The following is a 21,253-nucleotide window of genomic DNA, read 5'->3' on the forward strand; positions in this document are numbered from 1 at the left end:
TGTTGAAAGAAGTGCCAGGCTGTCTCCACAGAGTTTTAATAGCTCCCACACCCTTGGGGTTTGATGTCTTACTCACCAGGTGCCCTCCTCCCGTATTTTCCACTTCCCTGCTTCCCTAGAGCAGTAGCTGGGAGATTGGGTTTAGTTTGACCCCCAGGATGACCCTGAACCTTCCTAACCCTTGCTCCCGCAGAAAGTTCCTACAGCCCCAGTCCCCACATAGACCCTGGTGTGGGTCTGGCATCGTGGCTCTCCTAGGAGCAAACTGTTTCCCAGACAGTGACCTGGAGAATGTCATCGTCCAGCCCTCACACTGCTTAGATGGTTTTTCCTGGAAAAACAGGCTTTCCCTTTGCCTTAAAACTCTGACAACCACCTTGGGGGGGGGGGGGCGTAGTGTCCACCAGCTTCTCCTGAGAGCCTGGGAAGGGAGTAATGCCAGGCAGTGGAGGGAAGGGATTTAGGTTAAGCTACTGCTGAGGCCGGGAGATGGCAGAGGAGATGGCCTCACTGGGGTTTTCAGCAACAGCACTTGGCTCTCTGCTTGGTGCTGGGGAAAGCAGCCTCCCCCGTACCCGGGCAGACCCGGGGTCCTTCAAAGGACTGGGAGGGCAAGGCTCCTTATCAACCTTTGTGAGGCTCCTGGTGGGGAAACAGCATGAGAAGGAGCTTCTGAGACTGGGTCCAAGGCCAAGCTGCCCTGCTCTAACTGGGTGGTGGAAGCACTGCCTTCCAGAACTGGGCCTTTGGGGGCTCTTCCTATCCCTTCGGTCTTCTCCTCGCCCTCTGCCTCCGTGGAAAATGTGACCACAGTCTCCCAACAGAAAAGATTCTGAGGGGGGCGCCTGGGTGGCTCAGTCAGGTAAGCGTCTGCCTTCGGCTCAGGTCATGATCCTGGGGTCCTGGGATCGAGCCCCACATTGGGCTCCCTGCTCAGCAGGGAGTCTGCTTCTCCCTCTCCCTCTGCCTACTGCTCCCCCTGCTTGTGCTCTCTCTCTTTCTCTATCAAATAAATAAATAAAATCTTTAAAAAAAAAAAAAAAGGAAGACAAGATTCTGAGGGACTCTGTGTTCAGGGGGAGAAAAGCTATGATGATAAATGACCCTCACATGTAATACACAAAGGCCACATCACACGCTGGTTAAGGACATGGATGTGTGTCACACGCCTACAGTGAATCCCAGCTCCACCACTTACCAGCTCCGTGACTTTAAAAGGGCTACCTTCCCTTTCGTGGTCTCTATTTCCTCATCTGTAAAGTGGGCATGATGGTGGTCTTTACTTCAGAGAGTTGATATGAAAATAAAGGAAATAATGCATGTGGCGCTTAGCACAGTTTCCAGCAGGAAGCACATGGTTCTGTTTTCCCATTGCCCACAGAAGTCACAGACGTCTAGAAATGTCAACATTGCGGTAAAATAAAATAAAAACAACATCACCACCCAACCCTGCTCTCGAGCCCACTGCCCGGTCCCCTGCTCCCTGCAGCTCCTGTCGCTTCCCCAGCTGGGTCCCCACTGGGGAACCGATACTGGCAGTCGGCTCAGCCCTGCTCGGGTATGAACCAGCCACTCCTTGCGGAGCTAGTGGTATCGGTTCTAGAATATGAAACTGCCCCATGGATGAGTACTTCTTTTAAAAGGAAGATTCTTGAGTGTTCCAAGACCTGTAAGAATGAGCCATAGGGAAGAACCTTGGACCCTAAGGAAGCAGCCTTCTCCAGGCACCCCAGCTATGTGGCTGCCCACCGGCCCCGCCCCACACTCAAGGGCTTTCTCCAAGAACAGTGGTCGTGATGCGCCCTCCCCGTAACAGTTCAGATCACCCTCACAGATGTCACTTCGCTTTCACAATCTGAAGTAAGTAGGGCAGGTGCTCTTATGCCCACTTCGCACATGAGCAAACTGAGCCTGTAAGGTCATAAGAGATGTGCCTGAGGTCACCAGGTGAGTAATATGGCAGACTTAGGACTTGTACCAACGTCTTCAGGCTCCACATCCCTCTGTGAGCCCCACTTCTGCTCACTCCACCCTCTTCTGCCTAATGCTTGCTCCCCACACAGAGATTTGAGGAGAGTGCTCTGCCCTCCTCTGAAAGGCTCTCCGCTCTGTTCCAGGCTCTGGATTAACAGCTCAGAAACAGGTTAGAGACCACCCCAACTGATGCCTTCATTTGTAAGGAGAAACTGAGTTCAGTGACCTGTCAAGGTCCCGTGACACAAGAAGAACCCAGCCCAGCAGCCCTGCCACTGACCCACCTACCCCTGACAGCGTGGAATTTCCAGCCAGAAAAGGCTTCAGGTAAACCAGCTGTGAGGGCTTAATAGATACCACAATCAATGCTCAGTTACCCACAATGACGGAAAATAGGAAGTAAACAGGAGTTGTGTCCTTTCCAGGCTGTTAAATCTTTCATTGCAACACTTCCCCCAGGATGTTAAGGCATCAAACCGCCTGCTCCTTCCTGTTCACACCTCTGTGGATGGCCCAGGAAGAGGCTAATAGGTTGGGTCCGGCAGCAAGATCATCCAACCTTCACTCCATCAGACCTTCAACAACCACAGGCTGGTGATTGTCCTACCACGGGATAGTCTGCATTTCTTGCCCTGGTCCTGCCAGGTACAGTCCTCCCTGTGGTGGCACGTGGCAGGTCACATGTGCCAATGAGATGGCGTGAGGCTCCTACCACACAGCCTTGCCTCAAAGGCTGATGTCCTCACCATGGAAACCTTGTTTATGCATTATCAAGCCAAGAGAGAGGATTACTGAGGAGAAGGCAGCCAAAACTGGGCGCTTCCCCTGGAGCCCAGAGGAGTTTCTCCAATCCCAACACACCCTAGCAGTGAGCACAGTGTGAGTGAAGATACTCGAATGTCAACCTGCGAATGTTGATGAGGAATGGTTTCAACTGCAGGAACAACTGCAGGAACATCTCAAGCTTTCTTCTGGGACACTGAGGTAGCACACGCTGTTTTTTACTTGCCCAGAATATTCTTCCAGTTCCACCAGGTATAGAACAAAAGGGAATCAACTGTGCTGACAACAGGAGAAATTTAAGGCTGGTAATAAAAGGGGCTAATCAACTACCCTGTTGCATACAGAGTAGGAATGAGAGTAGAAGACCCACCCGTCCCCACACCCCTTCTCACCTTCCAAATAACTGAAGTTAATTAAGAATACCTCCATTTAGCTAGAGGAGGGGCAAGATGGCCTCACCTCAGTCCTTGCCTCAGGTACACCCCATCATGAACAACCCATGCTCAAGGATTGAATTCTGGCATTTTCTCAACTGAACAAACAAAAATGTTCTCCAAATCACCTATCCAATCAGTTCAAACCAAGATCACACTTTGATACCTTCTTAAATAAAGAGTCAAAATATTCTGAAAGTTGAATCTGAGACTTGGAGAAGGAAGAGATGAAGAAGAATATGGAGGATTTGGGGAGATTATGGGGGAAGGAAGAAGGAGATCTCAAGGTTGGAAGTGGTTCCATTCACAGTTGACTCTCTCCTGAAGTACCCTGGCCTTGGGAAAGGCCAGTCTACTCATGTAGCTCTGGTGGAAATTAAGTTGTCATCTCACGGGGCAGTTCCTACCACCATCAGACAACTGGACAGGGGTGAAAGATTTTCTTCAGAGGGACCCTTGTCACTGCCAAGCAAGAACAGGTCTCACTCTCTTCCTTCAACAATGGTGTGGTCCATCTTCAGTGAAAGTGACCATCATGCCCACCCTTGGTCATCTTTGATCTCCTTTCAAGTCCTTCCTTCGCCTCAGTTCTTGCCCCTGAGTTCACATTAGCTTTGCAGAGAGTCACACAAACTTTCCAAATGCTCAGGATTGAGCACCACACTGCGGGGAGACCTTTTCCCCACTACCAGAGGCTCTCTGGACCAAGAAGGATTTAACTGCTTCCTTACGTCTTCATGACTAGCAGAACAGAACCCAGAAAAACGTCTTTTTATTATTCCCGAGAACTTTCTGAAATACTCGAATTGCATGATCTTCACCCTCACTGCGCCTGGGAACAACTGCCTTGCGATACCCAATACAGGTCCCATCGTGGTGTGTAAAGGAGCCTTTTACCAGCAGAGTTCACCCTGTACTGCTTAGACAGAACTCACAGAGCCTATTGACAGATTGGAAACTGGGCGTGGGCATGAGGGAGGAGTGGGAATAACCCAAGGTGAACCTGGGAAGGTCATAAGTTGACTAAGACTGCTCCATTTTTCTGATAATGGATGTCAGGGAGTGCCACATTCCCTCCAGCAGATATGGGAGGAGCAACATAGTGACACAGAGCATCCTAGGGCAGCTTGGGTATCCATCCTTCCAACAAACACCAAAAATTGCTGGCACCACCCAAATATCTTGGGGGTATCTTCACCCTCCCTTTCATCTGGCACAAAACGCCAGCAAACTCTGGCTCCAGCAACTTTATAGAACACTTCTCTGGCCTCCCACTGTAGCCAGCCTATTAGCCACATCCTCTTCACAAGGGAATGGGCCAGTAGTGCCCACTTCATCCCTTTCATCTGCCCAAATCCCGACCATGTTTCTAGGCTCTTCTCAATGTGTAGCTCCTCCTGGAACCTTCCACTCACACTTGACCTCTCTTCCTGGCTGTTTCTTGGACTGTGCTTCCTCCTTCTTGGTTTCCATGACATCACACTCTCATTTCTCCCATCTTCCATGACTGCTCCTGTACACTCTACTGATTTGTCTTTCTTTTCTGTCCTTGGGAAGAATGGTCTTGGGAGTCTGTTCTTGATTCTCCTCTTTCTCTCCTTTTTTTTTAAGGGAGTAAGATTCTTTGATTGCAAATGAAACAGAAACTAATGGAAACAGTCACACAAATCGGGGTCCATCTCTGAGATGGAGTTTAGCTTTTCCACAACTTCTCCCACTCCACGAGCACATGTGCACACACACACACACACACACACACACACACACACCACCAACAACAACGGTATTGCCCTAGAAATCTTTAGGAAATCTGCGGAGTCAGTTGTTTGCTTGTCACTGTGATTTGGGGGGCTGCTACTGACATTTAGTGAGCATGATCCAGATTATGCTAGACTTCCTGAACAACTTTTGAACACCCCCCCATTTATAATGGCTCAGCCCAGAACCCAACTCCATGTCACATACACACACAAAGTGGTTTTACTCAGTTTTCTGTTCTCAACAACTGCGTTGTTGAGGAATGCAACAGCTGTGCAAATCAAGAGGAGTATATTTTCTTTTCCTGAGAACGCTTACAGGAATTTTCACCTTGCAGGAAAGTTGTGTTGGTCAAGGGCAAAGTTGCTCATAGCATTCAGATTGCCAGTAAGCAGACCTGCGTCCGCCTGCAGTTGTAGCTGGTGGAACGTATGGCAACTCCATCTGTCAGTGCAAACATCTAACGCTTCATTATGTTTTCAGTACAATCCTGTCTGACAAGTTACAAAGTGAAATATAGGCCATACGATTACCAGTTTTTTCCTTTTTGTGTCTCCTTTATATTGCAGTTAAAGCGCTGTGTTGCTTTGTTTTAATTCTACGTGATTGCAAGGTTTACTATCTATGCTTTTCCTGACGGTAAAAGGATATTGTTTGAATTTTTGTTATAAAACAGAGGGCAATGAGACTGATACCTTTAGAATAACGGACCTAAAGAAAGAATATTCCTTTTCAAAGTAAACTTTTATCAATGTCCATAAAGCCCCTGTTAACATTTCCACACATGTTTTTGAGAGAACAGAGGAGTTGAATGAGGCTTCCTCATAATCCCTCCTAGAGACTGACAGAAGGTCCCCATTCCAATGAAGACTGTCCCGGGAGGTTATGGTTCCTAAAATTCCGTGCAAAGACATAAGCTCTGGCTCAAGATCATCTTTGGAATCCTCTGTCCCAAGGGCTAGTGAACACCCCTAAGGCTAGTGAAGACCCTCCCGCATGGGAGGGAGTGGAGATGGCAGAAGTGAGCTAAGCTGAACTAGGACCTGAGACGTTGCAGGAAGAGTTGCTGGATTCTGCTTTTTTCCCACGGGCAGTAGATGATTGTCCGAGGCCTGGAATTGTAGGAGAGGCACTCAGCGTGGGAGAAAGGGAGAAGGTGGGAAGGCCGCCCTTCTTCAGAGTTAGATGAATCTCAGAACGCTATTAGGGATACGGCTATGCTCAAGCCAGACAGTTATGAAAAGAAACTTTGGCCAGTTTAGAACTTTGGAAGATGGGCCACTGAACTTATGGCTGCAGCACTGCGACCATTCAAGGAAGAAGAATGGCCCAAATGGAGCCCAAGGGCCGACGGAAGGATTCTGTCCCTCCACCTGAGACGTTAGGAGTGAGACACATGGATCTAGACCCAGGGAGAGGAGCTGTGTGCAGGCAATTTAAGGTAAGGACAAAAGGCTAAAATTGGCTCATAGGCTGTGGTGTATAGGCAGAAGCCACAGCCAAATTCCAAAAGGCTTATCTGCTGAAGAAGTTGCAGTTCAAATCCCAATGGAGACAGTCAAGTCTGGTGCTGGGTGGGGGGAGGCCAGAGTGGCAGGACCTCTGAGAAAGAGATTAAATATATAGGTATATTTTTGCTTGCATGTGCATACGCACACACCTTTGGAGGGATACCCAAGAAATTACTGGTTGCCACAGAGAAAGGGAACTCAGTGGTGGGGGATGGGAGAATTGTTATCATACAGTTTTACTTATAGATTTCCATCCTTCTGAATGCCATTACTTGGATAAGCACCAGGCATCAAATTCACACTAGACTTACCCAAGGATGAAATATGGGAGTCTAAGGGATGCCTAGGTGGCTCAGTTGGTTAAGTGTCTGCCTTTGGCTCAGGTCATGATACCAGGGTCCTGGGATCAAGTCCTGCATCGGGCTCCCTGCTTATCTAGAAGCTTGCTTCTCCCTCTGCCTGCTGCTTCCCCTGCTTATACACTCTTGCTCTGTCTCTTTCTCTCTCTCTGACAAATAAATAAACAAAATCTTTTAACAAAAGAAATATGGGAGTCCAAGATTTTGAGAAGTCGTCACTAGATCTGGGGGACTCCGCTGTCTTGGCTGGAGAGCCCCCAAAGAATCATGTCTGGTCTCATGACCTTCAAATTTTCTCCTTTTGTGCAAGCTCCTCTCATATCTGTTTTACTTTGCTACTGCGTGTTCTCTGCAATTCTCCTTCTACCCCTTCTTCCTGAGTTATCTCACAGCTTGACTTTCAGATTTTGATGAAGTTCAGTTTACACCTCTAGCCCCAATAATTACATGGATAGAGCAGAGGCACCTCAAAAGACCTAACTCATCATTTCTCCACATTAGCCCTCTTGCTACATTATCTGTTACCACCCAAGCCAGAAACATGGAGAATTCCTCAACTCTTCCCTTTGTGTCACCCATCCCCAACCCAGACACCAATCCGTCACCAAGTCCTGATGATGTGAATCCTAACTACCTGTGGAATGAAGATCCACACCCTCATTTCTGGCCACCCACCCACCTCGAAGGACCTGAACTTAAGGTGTGAGACTTTATCATCTTTTGCCCGCACCTTTGCAATCATTCCCTATCAAGTCTTCCTACTCCACTATGGTCCCCTCCAATCTGGCCTGAGTGATTCCTTTAAAACACCCATCTGACCATGCCAATCTCCTAAATCCCTTCACTGGCTCCTTCTCACCTATAATAGCTGTTGCAGCTCCTAAATACCTTAAAAAAAAATGGCGTTTCCATGAGCAGATCTCCCATAAGCAGAGCAGATTTCTTATGGGATACTCAAGGACGAGACAAACTGTGGTCCATACTCAATTCTTATTCCACAGCAGTAAAACAACCCCTTCATCTTCCACTGTCGCAGGACATAGTACGTTACAATAAGCCCATAGGTCCAAAACCCCACCTGAGAACTTCTGACCCACAAACTAGAGTCCAGACTCCTTTGATGCCTACAGGGAAGGTCCTTTCTGAGTGGATCTGATGAACTCTTCACCCTTATTTCTTGTCACTAACTTCATGCTCCTTCAGATGATCAAACACTTCATGTGATTTCATTCTCCCATGTCTTTACCCACATTATTCCTCCCGTCTGGAGTGTCCTTCTCTGCCTTGTCTGCTGGACAAACTCCTGTTTATCCTCTAAAACCCTGCCTGCACCCCTTCCGTATGTACCATTTCTACACCTTACATGTGTTTTTATCACTGCAGGGGTTGGGTGCATTGTAACGGCACATTTGCATACACCCCATCACCCAAGCCTCTGAGCTCTTTCACGGCAAGAGCCATGTCTCGCTCATCCTAGTATCCCCGAACGTGTGGACTTGCTCCTGACACATAGCATGTGTGCAGGAACTGTTTGTCGAACTGAATGGAATCCCAGATTTTTCCTCGGCTCTCTCTCTGTGCACTTTGGCACTTCGTAGTGTTCCGTTTAGTTCTTCGTTATATACTGACCTACACGTGGTTTTCATTTAGTCCCGTGACCTGACAGGTTTTGATAAGTTTCACTGCAAATTGTAGGGTCTGTGTTTCATATCTGACCTTACCAAGAAAACCCAAGTCCAAACAAGATGAGCAAGGGTAACGCCAATGTAAAATGTAACCAAAGAAAGTTGTAAGAAAGAAGTTAGAAAATGTGTGCCAGAGCCCTAGAACACTCTCACTGGTTCATTCACTCAGTAGTATCCCGGGTGTTGAATCTAGTGGCCCCGGAAGTCTTCTCTCCTGTGGAGGAAAGTAAACCATTTCCTTCAAGGCCACTCAACTCCCATTGTTCTAAATTAACAAGCACCAAACCACCTATTTTGACTAACTCAGTTTCCTAGGTACCTTGATAACAGGATGGGGAGCTCTGGCATCTCAGTGACTGAGTGTGTCACGAACTAATACATGGATATGGTTCACACATCCATCGCTTGTGTGTTTGGTTCACAAATATTAATCCTCAGGAGCACATTCAAATTGGGTACATTAACGGAATCAATTCTACATCACTACAGAGCTATCACTGGGCCACAGTGACCACGCCAAGGCACTTCTGTCCTGGTGCCCTTGACAGCCAGCTGTCTTCTACTTCTTTGCCATTCCCTTTCGATTTCATTTACCTACTTCTGTATAACATATTCACAGTTCACAAAGCATTTCACACTATGTATTTTATCCTTTTGAGGTCCAGAAGCAAATAGTCTCATCCCATTTTACCTACAAGACAAACGAAGCTCAGAATGGCCAAGTGTCTTGTCCAAGGATCCACACATCCAGTGAGCTGCGGATTATTTTCCTGAGCCTGCCCCTTAAATACCACAGTAGCTTAAACCCAGTTCCTCTGAATTGAAGTTTGTTCTTTTATCCACCATAATGCTTCTCTGACTTTCACATCAGTCCAGACAGGATTGGAGAGGAGAGATCTAGCTGAGCACGTTGTATTTACATCATACTCTTGTCGGTCTATACTCTCTTTACTCCCCTCAGTTCTGGTTGACACCGGAGCTAGGAAGGCTTTTCCTAATTGGAAGTTAAGAAAATTGATCTTCAGGGGCGGCTGGGTGGCACAGCGGTTAAGCGTCTGCTTTCAGCTCAGGGCGTGATCCCGGCATTCTGGGATCGAGCCCCACATCAGGCTCCTCTGCTATGAGCCTGCTTCTTCCTCTCCCACTCCCCCTGCTTGTGTTCCCTCTCTCGCTGGCTGTCTCTCTGTCTGTCGAATAAATAAATAAAATCTTTAAAAAAAAAATTGATCTTCAGGGAAGTTGACTGACTTTTTCATGGTTGTAGATCCCCTTGGAAGCCGATGTTCATGGGTCTTTAAAGCGAGCATCTCCTGAACCATCTAGAGACCAACAAGCAACGTTACAACAGCCAGATCAGCAGCGACATTACTCTCAAAAATGGCGCCCGCTGAGTGCTTACTGGTGCTAAACCATGTTCATTCATTCAATCCTTACAAAAAGTCCCACAGGGAAAGCATTGTTATCCCCATTTTAGAGATAATAAAACTGAGGTACGGAGAAGTCTATAACTTACACATTATCACAGAGCTAGTAAATGGGGTAGTGAGATTCAAATCCAAGCATATCTGAGTCCAAATGCCCATGCTTCTGATCGCCAGGCTTTCCCATTGAACTACTTCACGAGTACGAGATATTCGTGCACACTGAACTTTCTAGATTGAACAGAGCTTTGAGTAGGGCACTGAAAAGAGGGAAATGGCTGTCTAGCTGTTCAGTACCACTCTTGGTTCTTGAACTCCCTAGCCAAAGTCTTCATTCTGGCTGTAGCAGCTGCCAACCCTGTGTTACCCACGCCCCTCTCATCACTGACTGTTCCCCATGAAAAATTACTTTTCCACGCCATACTTCCCTCTCTCCTCAATGCCGAACTCCTCCTTCCCAAACTACTTGCTCACTGCTCTTTCCAAGAAAGACTTCTCAGATGAATGAAAGCTTCTCAGATGAATACTCTGGTCTCTCCGTGTCTCCATTATATCTGCACACTCTGGGAAAGAGTGTGTTGTATTTAACTACCAAATGCTTAAAGATGAATGATGCCAGACCAGCCTCCCCATCTTGCCAATCATTTTTCTGTGTCCCAGCTCCCCCATGTGCCATGTGGCTCCGAGGTCTTCTTCCCCTCCCACAAAGCACCCGCGCAGGACAGACAGTGCCGTGAACATAAGAGATTGAGACTCAGAGAGAATTTCAAAATGCAGTTTATTGCAGCAATACAAGGAAGGGGGGAGTTTAGACCTCTACACAAAAGACAATCAACTTGCTCACACCTTATATACAAAACCAAAGCAGCACAGAGCTTGCTCCAAGAAACAAGATACTAAGGAGTGTCCAGAGCCTGTGCTCCACACACAGCAAAGAAGCTGTGTCCTAGCCAGCCCTCACCTCGCTGACTTAAGAAGGTGCTTTGAAATGTAATGTGTGTAGTGGTCATTGCTGGACTGTTTCTCAGGTAAAGCACAAAGCAGGGTCATAGCCAGAGGGACGGAGATTGCCACTGATCTAAAAACTGCTTTGGGAAGCAGAGAAGAAAGGAAAGAGCTATAGGGAACTAGGGTGAACTGGTGTAACTGACGATAGCTCTTCTCTCCAGTGAGGCCGGGACAACGGACCTCGGTCTTGCCAAGCGTATTTGGTGGCAATGGAGAGGGAGAGCTAACAGAATAGAGGACACCCCTTTATCTGACTGCTCTGGAATAGCTGGTGGAAACAAACTTCACGCTGGAACTGCCACTAGAGGACTTGGTACCCCCAGAGCTGGATCCCCGGCCTCCGGAGCTCCCGCCGGAACCCCAGCCGCCCCCTCCAGAGCCGCCTCTGTGGCCGCCACTGCTGCTACCGGAGCCATAGCCGCCGCCGCCTCTGGAGCCATAGCTGCCGCCGCCGCCGCCTCCGGAGCCATAGCTGCTACCTCCAGATCCGTAACTGACACCTCCAGAGCCATAGCCGCCGCCGCCTCCGGAGCCGAAACCCCCACCTCCTCGGCCACCACCCCCACTGATGGTGGTGTGGCTGGTGTTCACAGCTGCAAGGGGACACGCCGTGATCGTCAGCCCAACGCCGGTTCCCAGCCCAGCAAAACCTGCGCGTGGCCCTGAGAAAGCGGCTTGTACTTACACACGCTCACGTTCGGGGCACACTCTCCGGACATCCTGTAGGAGGAAGAAAAGCAAGTCCCTCGTGACTCTCCAGCTGCACGAACCCTCTCAGCTCTGGCGGAGATTCTCCGCATTTGGGGCTCGTCCTCCCCACTTGATCTGAAACCTAAGCCAGTCCCCTTGGCCTCCCAAACTGCTGCCATTTTGGCAGCGTGAGCACAAACAGGGAGAAATCTCTAGAAAGTAGGCAAGAGTCTTGCAGAGAGTATGGGTTAACTCTAACAGTGCCATTGACGGTTAGGCCACAGGACATCTGAGCCAGGCCAGATGGAGAATAAATTATTCCTTCTCAAAGCACTTCATACAGCCCTCCAAACAACGTTGGGGTCCCAACATGAGACCAAGTCTTTCCTCCTGCGCCCTGTTCCTTTCCTCTCCTCATACCCAGGACAAGCTACAATCCCTCGGCTGCAGGCTGGACAGCAGTCAGCCTTCGAGGGAGGAAGCACCATAAGAAATGGCCAAACTGCCCAGGATTCTGTCCTCACCTGCTTTCCTCTCCTTCCAGAAGGGTTCTGTAGGTGGCGATCTCCATATCCAGGGCCAGTTTGGTGTTCATCAGCTCCTGGTAGTCACGCAGCAGGCGGGCCAGGTCCTCCTTGGCCTTCTGCAGGGCGTCCTCCAGCTCGGCCAGCTTGCCCTGGGCATCTTTAAGGGCGTTCTCACCACGCTGCTCGGCATCGCTGATGGACTGCTGGAGCGCCGAGATCTGAGAGAGGAGAGGCTCACACGTTACCCACTGTCCTATCACCTAATCCCACCCTGGCCTTCTTATCTGATTCCTCTGTCCACCTCAGTGAGGCCAGTACTCCGGGTCCAACCAAATCACAACAGTTTTAAGTCAACTCATGGCTCTGGATAACATCACTGCCTCTGGATAGCTCGTCACTGCGTTGACTTCCTTAAAAGCCCTTAAACGGAATGCAGCAGCCTCTCTTGGCCCTGAGTGGAGGCTTCTCCACCCCTTACAGACCTTCTTCTAAACGTCTACCCTGAAACCTCCTGGCTGCATTTTCATCATGGGCTAGATCACTCATGACCATCACATCCATTTCTCTGCTAGGTCATTTTCGCAAGCTTCCCTAAAGAGAACCCAGCATGAAAGCTGAATTGTGGAAACCAGAATAGTCACCAAAGTCTTGGAGTGGATTTCAAGGTTCGACACTAGGGAAGTGTCCTCTAGTTACCTGAGCCTCCCTCCCCAACGCCATGTAGTGATCGCTGAGCAGTAGAAGGAGGGAATAAGTACCTGCTTCTTGACACTGTCAATTTCAGATCGCAGTCTCTGGGCCACCCGGTTCAGCTCTGAAATCTCCATCTTTGTACTTTTCAGATTGTCCCCGTGTTTGCCAGCAGTTATCTGGAGCTCTTCGTACTAAAGATGGTGGATCAAGTCAATCAGATGCGGCAGAGCATACCGTGGCTCACACATACGCATATAAGAGAAAACACAGGACGGCGAGACAAGACATTTCAGAAAAACTGGCTAGACATTAGGCCCATTCACCTTGGTCTGGTACAGCGCCTCGGCCTCAGCCTTGCTCTTCTGGGCGATCTCCTCATACTGAGCTTTGACCTCAGCGATGATGCTGTCCAGGTCCAGGTTGCGGTTGTTGTCCATGGACAGGATGACATTGGTCTCGCTGATCTGAGTCTGCATCTGGGACAGCTCCTGCAAGACATAATAGTTCAGTGACTCTTACAGTGTTAAAACAAAGCACAACTTAGACAGAGGGAGGAGCCAGGAGATGGAAGATGTATCTTTGTTCTTCTGGGTAATGTTGGGCACTGGCTCAGAGGCTCTTCATTTGGGTAAACGTGGTCGAAAGCAGAGGACTTACTGCCTGGTAGAGTGCTGTGAGGAAGTCAATTTCCTGCTGCAAGTTGTCAACTTTGGCCTGAAGGTCCACCTTAGTCATATAAGCAGTATCCACATCCTAGAGGAACAATGGACATCGTGACATCATGTTCTTCCCAGGACAAGTCGCTCTCGCCAGCTGTGAGAGGCTTCTCCAAGTAGAACAAGGGTTTGGAGTCTCCTTCACATCTTCCTACGCCAGGCGGATCTCAATCCCTAGACTGCCCCACCCCTTGGAATCACAATCACAGGACAGCTCGCCTGAGTTGATAAGAACGTGCCTCCCCGCCTTCTCCACGAAGGGCTGAGAGAGCTGGAGAAGCAAAGGGCCTGGAGAAGCCCAGGTCCGTGATAATGTGGGGGGAAAACTCTATTCGGCTATTCATCAGGCCCCCCACTAGGTATCCCACATCATGACTTCCTTCTGCTTAGTAATTGGAGACCCTCTTCTATTCTTTATTTCAGATGTGAGATCCATCCTACAGATTTGCTCACCTTCTTGATGGTCACAAATTCATTTTCTGCATTTGTCCGCTTGTTAATCTCGTCCTCATACCTGCAAAGAAATCAGAGGGATTTGGGTTTTCGGAGAAGGTGAGACCCGAAGTTCGGCTTCCCTGACTGAGATTGGCATCACCTGTCATTGCCTCCTGTTTTTAGCCTAGGACAGCTTGGCCACCCCTTCCTTCTGAGCAACAAAACTGCTAAGTTATCTCCAGCTTCTGAGAAGAGGAAGAATTCTGAAAATGCCAAATTAATTGGCCTCGAACCTGAGAATAGACATCACTACATACTGTCTTAGCTTAAGACTCGTAGTCTTAGCTTGCCACTTTCTGGAAATATTTTAGAACGCAAGTCAAAGGTTGCCTGGCCAGTCTCCCTTACTTGTTCCGGTAATCTTCCACCAGGTCTTGCATGTTCTTCAATTCCGAATCCATCCGAGACTGGTCACTCTTCAGTTGGTCCACTCTCCTTCTAAGATTGTTGATGTAGGACTCAAAGTAGGGCTCTAAGTTGTGGGTCCGAGTGGTGGTGTCTACCTGCTGCAACAGCTCCCATTTTGTTTGCAGCACCTGGTTCTGCTGTTCTAGGAACCGCACCTGAGAACACAAGCTCCCATTACCGACTGGGGCAGAAACGGAGTCCACTGGCCACTGAGTGCCATAGGCTACCACACAGTGAAACCCATGCCTCCTTTGGAAAAGAACTTGTTCTTTCAAGCCCTGTTTTCCTAGCCATGGCAGAGAAACAGGAAGAAGAAGATCCACTTAGCATCATTTTTTTATAACAAAATCTAACTCACTGTTAATTCACAGAAGCTTTAATTTCCCTGAGAAGGGTAATTACTGTGCTGTTGCAGCTGGAACTTTTAAAGGGAGTAACTAAACAAACACCAAACAGCAAAGCCCCATATAAAATTACTGAAATTACACTTGAGATAGATACATGACACTTACGAGATTTGCCTTTCAATGTTTTTTAGGTAGATTGCCATAAACGTTGAAATGCATTCTGTAAGCATTCACACATTCAGAGGTATGTTGGGAAATCCAAAACAGAATTTGAAATCTATTGTAGATAACTTTGAGTTGACATGATTGATGAATAAGCAAAAACCAAGAAATGGTTTACATGTTTTTCCAGAGCAGATACTCAGAATATAAGTATTAGAAAACCTGGTCCCAATGTAATATTTTCAGAGGGCAGACTCCCCACCTGAAAGCAAAGATGTTTGGTGCTGCCTTACGAACTCCTTTCAGCTACATTATCACAGTGCACTCTCTTCACCCTCAACTCCCTTCTCATGGTTAGGAAGACCTTTCCAGAGCTCTTGTTTGCACCCTAGAAAGCTGAGTCAGCCCCATCTCTATTGCCTTCGTTCACCATATGCAAGTCCCAATTCAGCTCAAGAGCTGAATGAAAAGACACTTCAAGGTGATGTCACATTGACCCACACTTACGTAGACCACAGACCTCTTTGTTCGAGAGAGAGTTTAGTCATTAGAATCATTCGCGAGAATACTTTGAACGTATCTCCTAGAAGACAATTCCACACATACCCAAACAGAAACTTGAGGCTGAAACCCAGGCCATCTCAAATGGACCAAGAGAAGGCCTCCCAGGGCACTGAGCAGAATGACTCACCTTGTCAATGAAGGAGGCGAATTGGTTGTTGAGCGACTTGATCTGCTCCCTTTCTCGAGTCTTTACTTTTTGGATCTCAGGGTCGATCTCCACATTAAGGGGTTGCAGAAGGCTCTGGTTGATGGTGACTTCCTGTATGCCACCAGGGGGGCAGACGGGCCCAAAACTTCCTCCACCAAAACCTCCTCCACCAAAACCACCCCCCCCAAAGCCACCACCACCAAAGCCACCTCCACTGCCAAAACCTAGAGAGCCGATGCCACCAAAACCACCCCCCCCAAAGCCACCACCACCATAACCACCACCCCCAAAGCCACCACCACCATAACCACCACCAAAACCACCACGTCCACCTCCTCTGGCCACGCTTATGGAGATACTTTTACTGCCACCAAGGTTGACAAGGCTTCGACTTCCAAAACCACCGCCGCCACCACCGCCACCTCCACATCTTCCCCCTGAAAATCTCCCGCCTCCTCCCCCACCGTGGCGCACAGAGCTGCTCGTGGTTCTGCGTTGGAAGCTGACCACTCCGGCAGAGCCAGAGCTGAAGCCCCCTCCACTCCGGAGCCCAGACCTAGAACTAAAGTGTCGGCTCATGCTGCCTTGGAGAGAGTTGGAGCAAAGTCGGGAAAGGAAAGGAGCTCACACTCCTCTACCCCGAGCACAGAGACCGTCCCTTATATACAGGGAGCACATCTGGGCTTGGTCCTCGAGTCAGCGGGACGCAGAGCCTGGTTTGCCTGCAGCCATACAAGATTTTTACGAGACTCAACAATACGATAAACACTACACACCTAGCTCCCAGGATAGCTCTCAAAATTGCTGTGCCTGCAAGATTGATCGTGTGGTAATCGTTTTATCAGAGAAAATCTCTCCTTCAAGTGCTTGTGACTTTGGGAAAACAGGACCCTGCATCTGCCACCTGGTGCTTCTTGGTAGGATTGCCTAACCTCCTGTCACAGAGATATGGATGCTCCCATCCTTGCCTTGGCCTTGTAAGCTGCTAAGCACACCGTCCCCTCAGCCTGGCAGGTGCAACTCTTCATGCTCGAATCGGAGGAGGAACTCTCTGGCCCATTTCTGAGACTGCTCTCTAGAGCCCAGAGCTCATCAAGTCATATCTCCTGACCCCGAATAAGAGCTTTAATAAGTGAAATATTAAAAGAACTTATTTTTATTACATAAGCTTTACCAACATGTGCATTCATATTATAGGAAGAGACACTGGCCAAGAACAGGATGGGTGGGCAGGGGCTCTGGAAGAGCCAGAGGGAAAGACATGTTCTTTTCTAAGTTTGCCAGTTGTTCCTTTTCCTCAGAGACAGGCCAGGGCAGGCGGCAGAGAAACCAGCAAAAGGAAACTGGTGCAAACAGAGGCCATGGGGATGCCAGTGGGAGAAGCCTCGCGAGCTGGGAGGTAACAGGGAGTACCCATTCCATACATTTTGTAAAGCGAAGGGCTGGAGGTGAGGCTTCACGGAGGCGTCAGGAGTGATCCCAGATGGCATGCAGAGACGAATGTAGATTTGGAAGGGAGGACAACGATGTGATTCTGGAAAGCCCGATCCGAGAAGTGAAAACTGTTTCCAGACAACAGTACTGACAATAGTTGAGATGTACGAGAAACCGGTGCGGTTCCAGGCACTGTTCTACAGCTTTTATATGTAGCCATCTGTCTCATTTTCACAACTCTGAGACAGATGCTATTGTGCTGCCCATTTTTAAAACAGGGAACTGGGGGCGCCTGGGTGGCTCAGTCATTAAGCGTCTGCCTTCGGCTCAGGGCGTGATCCCGGTGTTCTGGGATCGAGCCCCACATCAGGCTCCTCTGCTGGGAGACTGCTTCTCCCTCTCCCACTCCCCCTGCTTGTGTTCCCTCTCTCGCTGGCTGTCTCTCTCTGTCAAATAAATAAATAAAATCTTTAAAAATAAATAAATAAATAAATAAATAAATAAATAAATAAATAAAACCGGGAAACTGAGGCACCAAAGCTGAAGTTTACAAAGGCAGTAAGGGGCATGGCGGGGGGTTGATCTGAGGATGCTGAGTGACAGCGTGTGGGATCCTGACCAGCGTGTTGTATGACACCACGGCAATGACTTTGGGGTGTGCTGGCCGCTGCCTGTCAAGCCGGACGACACAGGCAGCTTCCCGCCACAGAGAGCTGGTCCCCGGCACATGCAAGCACTTGCCAAGTGCCTCAGTCACTCGCAGGAGGGGAAACTGCAGGCACGGAGCTCCGTGGGGAGATTTCGCTTCCATCCGGGTACAAGAGTGTCCCGACTGCATAGACTGGCCAGGAAGCCGCAGGGGTGCTCCTGGAGGAGCACCCTTTGATCAATCTTAATAGACAGAAGTGGGGTCGAGATCTGGAACGACCTGAACCCCACTTAGACTTCCATTCTGAGACTGCTTAGAAGCCCAGCCTGCTCCCTACCCTTGCACATGAACACAGAATGGAAGACTCGGTGAGAAGCCCGCACTAAGTTCGGCTGGGTCTGAGTGGTCCCAGGCCTGTGTGCGAGGTCCCACTGTGGAATACAAGACACACGGGAGAAGGGAGAGCCTGGGGAGACCCTCCAGACTGGTTCCCTGTGCTCCTAAAGCAGCCCAGCTGCATGTCAGCCCTCCCCAGCCCAGGCGTCAGCGCTGAGCCTTATCCCTCCTCTTCTCCCACAGTTTTTGCACACACCCTCCTCCAGAAAGTGCCCCTCACCTCTCCACTAATCCCCCTCTCGCCCCTCATCTTTGTGACACTGTTGTCTGGGACTCGGTCCTAACACTAACATCCGTGGGCTGCTAAACCAGCCATCTATCTGGGGAATGAGTAATTCAGATCTTGTTCCTAAGTAGGAATCATGGGACCTGGGACGGGCTTGGCATGCTAGTGACTGTTGCCTAATCACCTCCCGACAGGCAATCAAAACTCCTTTAGTTCAGCATACTCCCTTGTGAGACACGTCGCGCTGCACATTGACTCCTTCTAGCAGTTTGGAGGGGTGTGCACCTGTGTGTGCATGCGTGTGTGTGTGTGTGTTTATTCTCTCACCTCTGCCAGCCAACAACAGGTTCTCAGGGACCCGTGCTTCCAACCCCAAACTAAGAAACTGACAGTACAAGCAAAGAGGTGGACAGACAATTGATTGACAATTTACAGAGCTGCAAAACTTACCGTGGGGGGTACCGTGAGGGGGGGGAGTCAGAGGGAACAGAAGAAACGAGAAGGCATAAAAATCACCGTCCGCTGACGTTTGTGCCCGTCGCCTGACCGAGCGCGTACACCAAACTGTCCCCAAGGCAGCCGCGAGAACGAAGCAGTCAGACTGTTTAGACCCATTTACAAAGTGGAAAACCGAGGCTCAGGGAGATGAGGAGACTTGCTTAGACTCTCCACCCGGGAAAACACACATCTGGGACTAGAACCCAAGTTTCCTCGTTTCAGTTCAAGTGTTCTTCCTTCTAAAGGAAGAGGCTTGAGAAGAGGCTCAAGGACCGGCAAGTGGAACGGGTTCCTGGACACGAGTGTCAGACGATCACAGAATGTTCCCATCTGCAGGGACTCAGAGACCACACCGTCTCACCCACTGATGAAACAAGTGAGAAGGCAGACCCAAAGAGGTCAAAAAATGTGTCCAAGTCATGCAATCCATTCCTGGGAATCGTCCAGTTTCTGAATCAAACTCGCATTTTATTCCCACTGCTCACTTTTGCGGGAACCCAGCGGGGCTGGAAGCTACAATGTCACCAGCGATCCCAGCTCATCCTTCCCCACCATGTCCCCAGGACCGTGGTGAGCATGTGGCCATCGTAAAAAGCGAATGTGGGAGAAAGGGGTGAGCCACCCACCTTTCCTCCTGGCTTCCTTGCGGGCCCTGCCTTTATAAAAGAAAGAGCATGAAAGAGGAGAGAGGCACCCGCACCCACAGGTACCGACTATGGGCTGGGAGCCACGTGTCATCTGAACATCACCCAAGGTCCTCACAGTGGTCACTGAGATAAGCTCCATTTTAAAGAAAAGACAACTTAGGTCCATGGAGGTTAAAAGATGTGCCCCCAGCTGGGAACGGACAAGCCAAGCCTGTCAAACTGCGAGAACATGCCTGCCTCCATCCCGAAGGCCTCCTCATGTTATGGTCCTGCCCCCATGGCCTACAGCTTTCCTGCCGCCCTCATGCCTTGACCTTTCCACTCCCGTGCTTTGCCCAAACCATTCAACCCTCTTCGCTCTTCCTCTGCTCCTCTCCATCTGCCAAATCCATTCACGTGCTTCTCTCCCTGATGGGCCTTCCAGCCTGTCAGTGACCCACTCTGAACTTCTACTCATAGGCAAGCTCTGGGGCACCCACGATCTCAGTTCCTGAGCGTTTGGGCCTGAATCTGGATTTGTCCATCAGGCCTTGAGAGCAAATGCCTACAGCACCCCTGCTCCTCCAGGCAGTGGACAAGGCCCCCTCTTCCAGGGAGTTTCCCTTGATTAAAGCCACTCGGCTGCTCCATTGGTTTCTTTTTCTAAGCTCAGCTGCTGCCAGATTCAAGTGCATGTTCACACGTGTGTGTGTGTGTGTGTGTGTGTGTGTGTGTTTACTAGTCCCTCAATTGCTCTGAAAGCCCTTTTATAAAGCAAAACTAAGTCCTCTGTGTCTTTGGGTGCCCTCCTCGCACCCCCACTTGCTCCAGCCTCCCACACAGTCCCCTGCACCTCAAGGGTACCCCCATCCGTGCTGGCTATCAGAGTGCCAGAGCACCTCCAATCCTGAGAACCCACAAGCACACCCTGGAACCGATCACGGGGATGAAGCCACCACAGGCGGGCTGTGGCCGTGGGCAGGGGCAGGGGTGGTGATGTTTTGATAGCTTTTTGCAGGATGGGACTGAGAAAAAAGTTGACGAGAGACATGCAGTGACAAGCCACCCAGCCCTGTGGGACTCCACCAGGGACGTAGGAGCAGGAAATTTCAGGGGAGTGGGGAAAGCTGAAGCCTGGGGGGCATAAAGGAGAGTCAGAGACAATGGGGAGGCGGGGTGAGATGTGGAAAGCCGGCAGCCAGCCGAGGCTTTTTAGGCAGGAGGGAGAGGTGCCCAACTGAGGCAGCCTGCCCAGGACAGACAGCAGGGAAGGAGGCCCCCAGTGGCTTGCTAGCAGTGTTGGAGTGGAATAGAGGACAGGAAGGAGGAAGCCAAAGATGAGCATGTAGGAGAGGGGAGGTGGAGGTTGTCTGAGCCATGGAGTCAGCCAGAGACCCACTCTTGACTGCAAATTTCTAGCTGTGTGACTCTGGGTAGGTCACTAGCCCTCTATGAGCCTGAGTTTCCTCATCTTAAAGAGGGACTGCATCTACCTTAGAGGGAAACCGAAGTGTAGTAGATGCGGGAAAGATTCTCACTATTGCATTTGGAAGGATCCAGAAGATGATATAACAATCAGGAAAAGCTTTGGAACAAGCTCCTGTTTCATTGGAAGCTGAAAGGACCTGGAAAGGCACCTTAAGTTCTTGTGATGAGGTCATCTCGTGGGCAAAAGTCTTAGGGGAGGAGGGGGACATAAATCTTTAACAGGGAAGTTAGGGGCCCATCACACACAGGAGGG

The 21,253-nt window shown here is 49.5% G+C and overlaps 1 protein-coding gene across 1 annotated transcript; it reads right to left on the bottom strand.

The window, feature by feature from the left end:
* Positions 1-10,686: 10,686 nt before the first annotated feature.
* Positions 10,687-16,262, bottom strand: LOC103675655 (keratin, type II cytoskeletal 1). The gene is made up of 9 exons (XM_040642510.1): positions 15,663-16,262; positions 14,403-14,617; positions 14,013-14,073; positions 13,501-13,596; positions 13,167-13,331; positions 12,909-13,034; positions 12,148-12,368; positions 11,619-11,653; positions 10,687-11,526 (listed from the first exon to the last, which is right to left on the bottom strand). Exons 1-9 carry the CDS (start codon positions 16,260-16,262, stop codon positions 11,180-11,182), a joined length of 1,866 nt encoding a protein of 621 aa, XP_040498444.1. The 3' UTR covers positions 10,687-11,179.
* Between the last annotated feature and the right edge of the window lie 4,991 nt (positions 16,263-21,253).

Source organism: Ursus maritimus, unplaced genomic scaffold, assembly GCF_017311325.1.
Source record: "Ursus maritimus isolate PB19 unplaced genomic scaffold, ASM1731132v1 scaffold_26, whole genome shotgun sequence".
Classification (NCBI taxonomy): domain Eukaryota; kingdom Metazoa; phylum Chordata; class Mammalia; order Carnivora; family Ursidae; genus Ursus; species Ursus maritimus.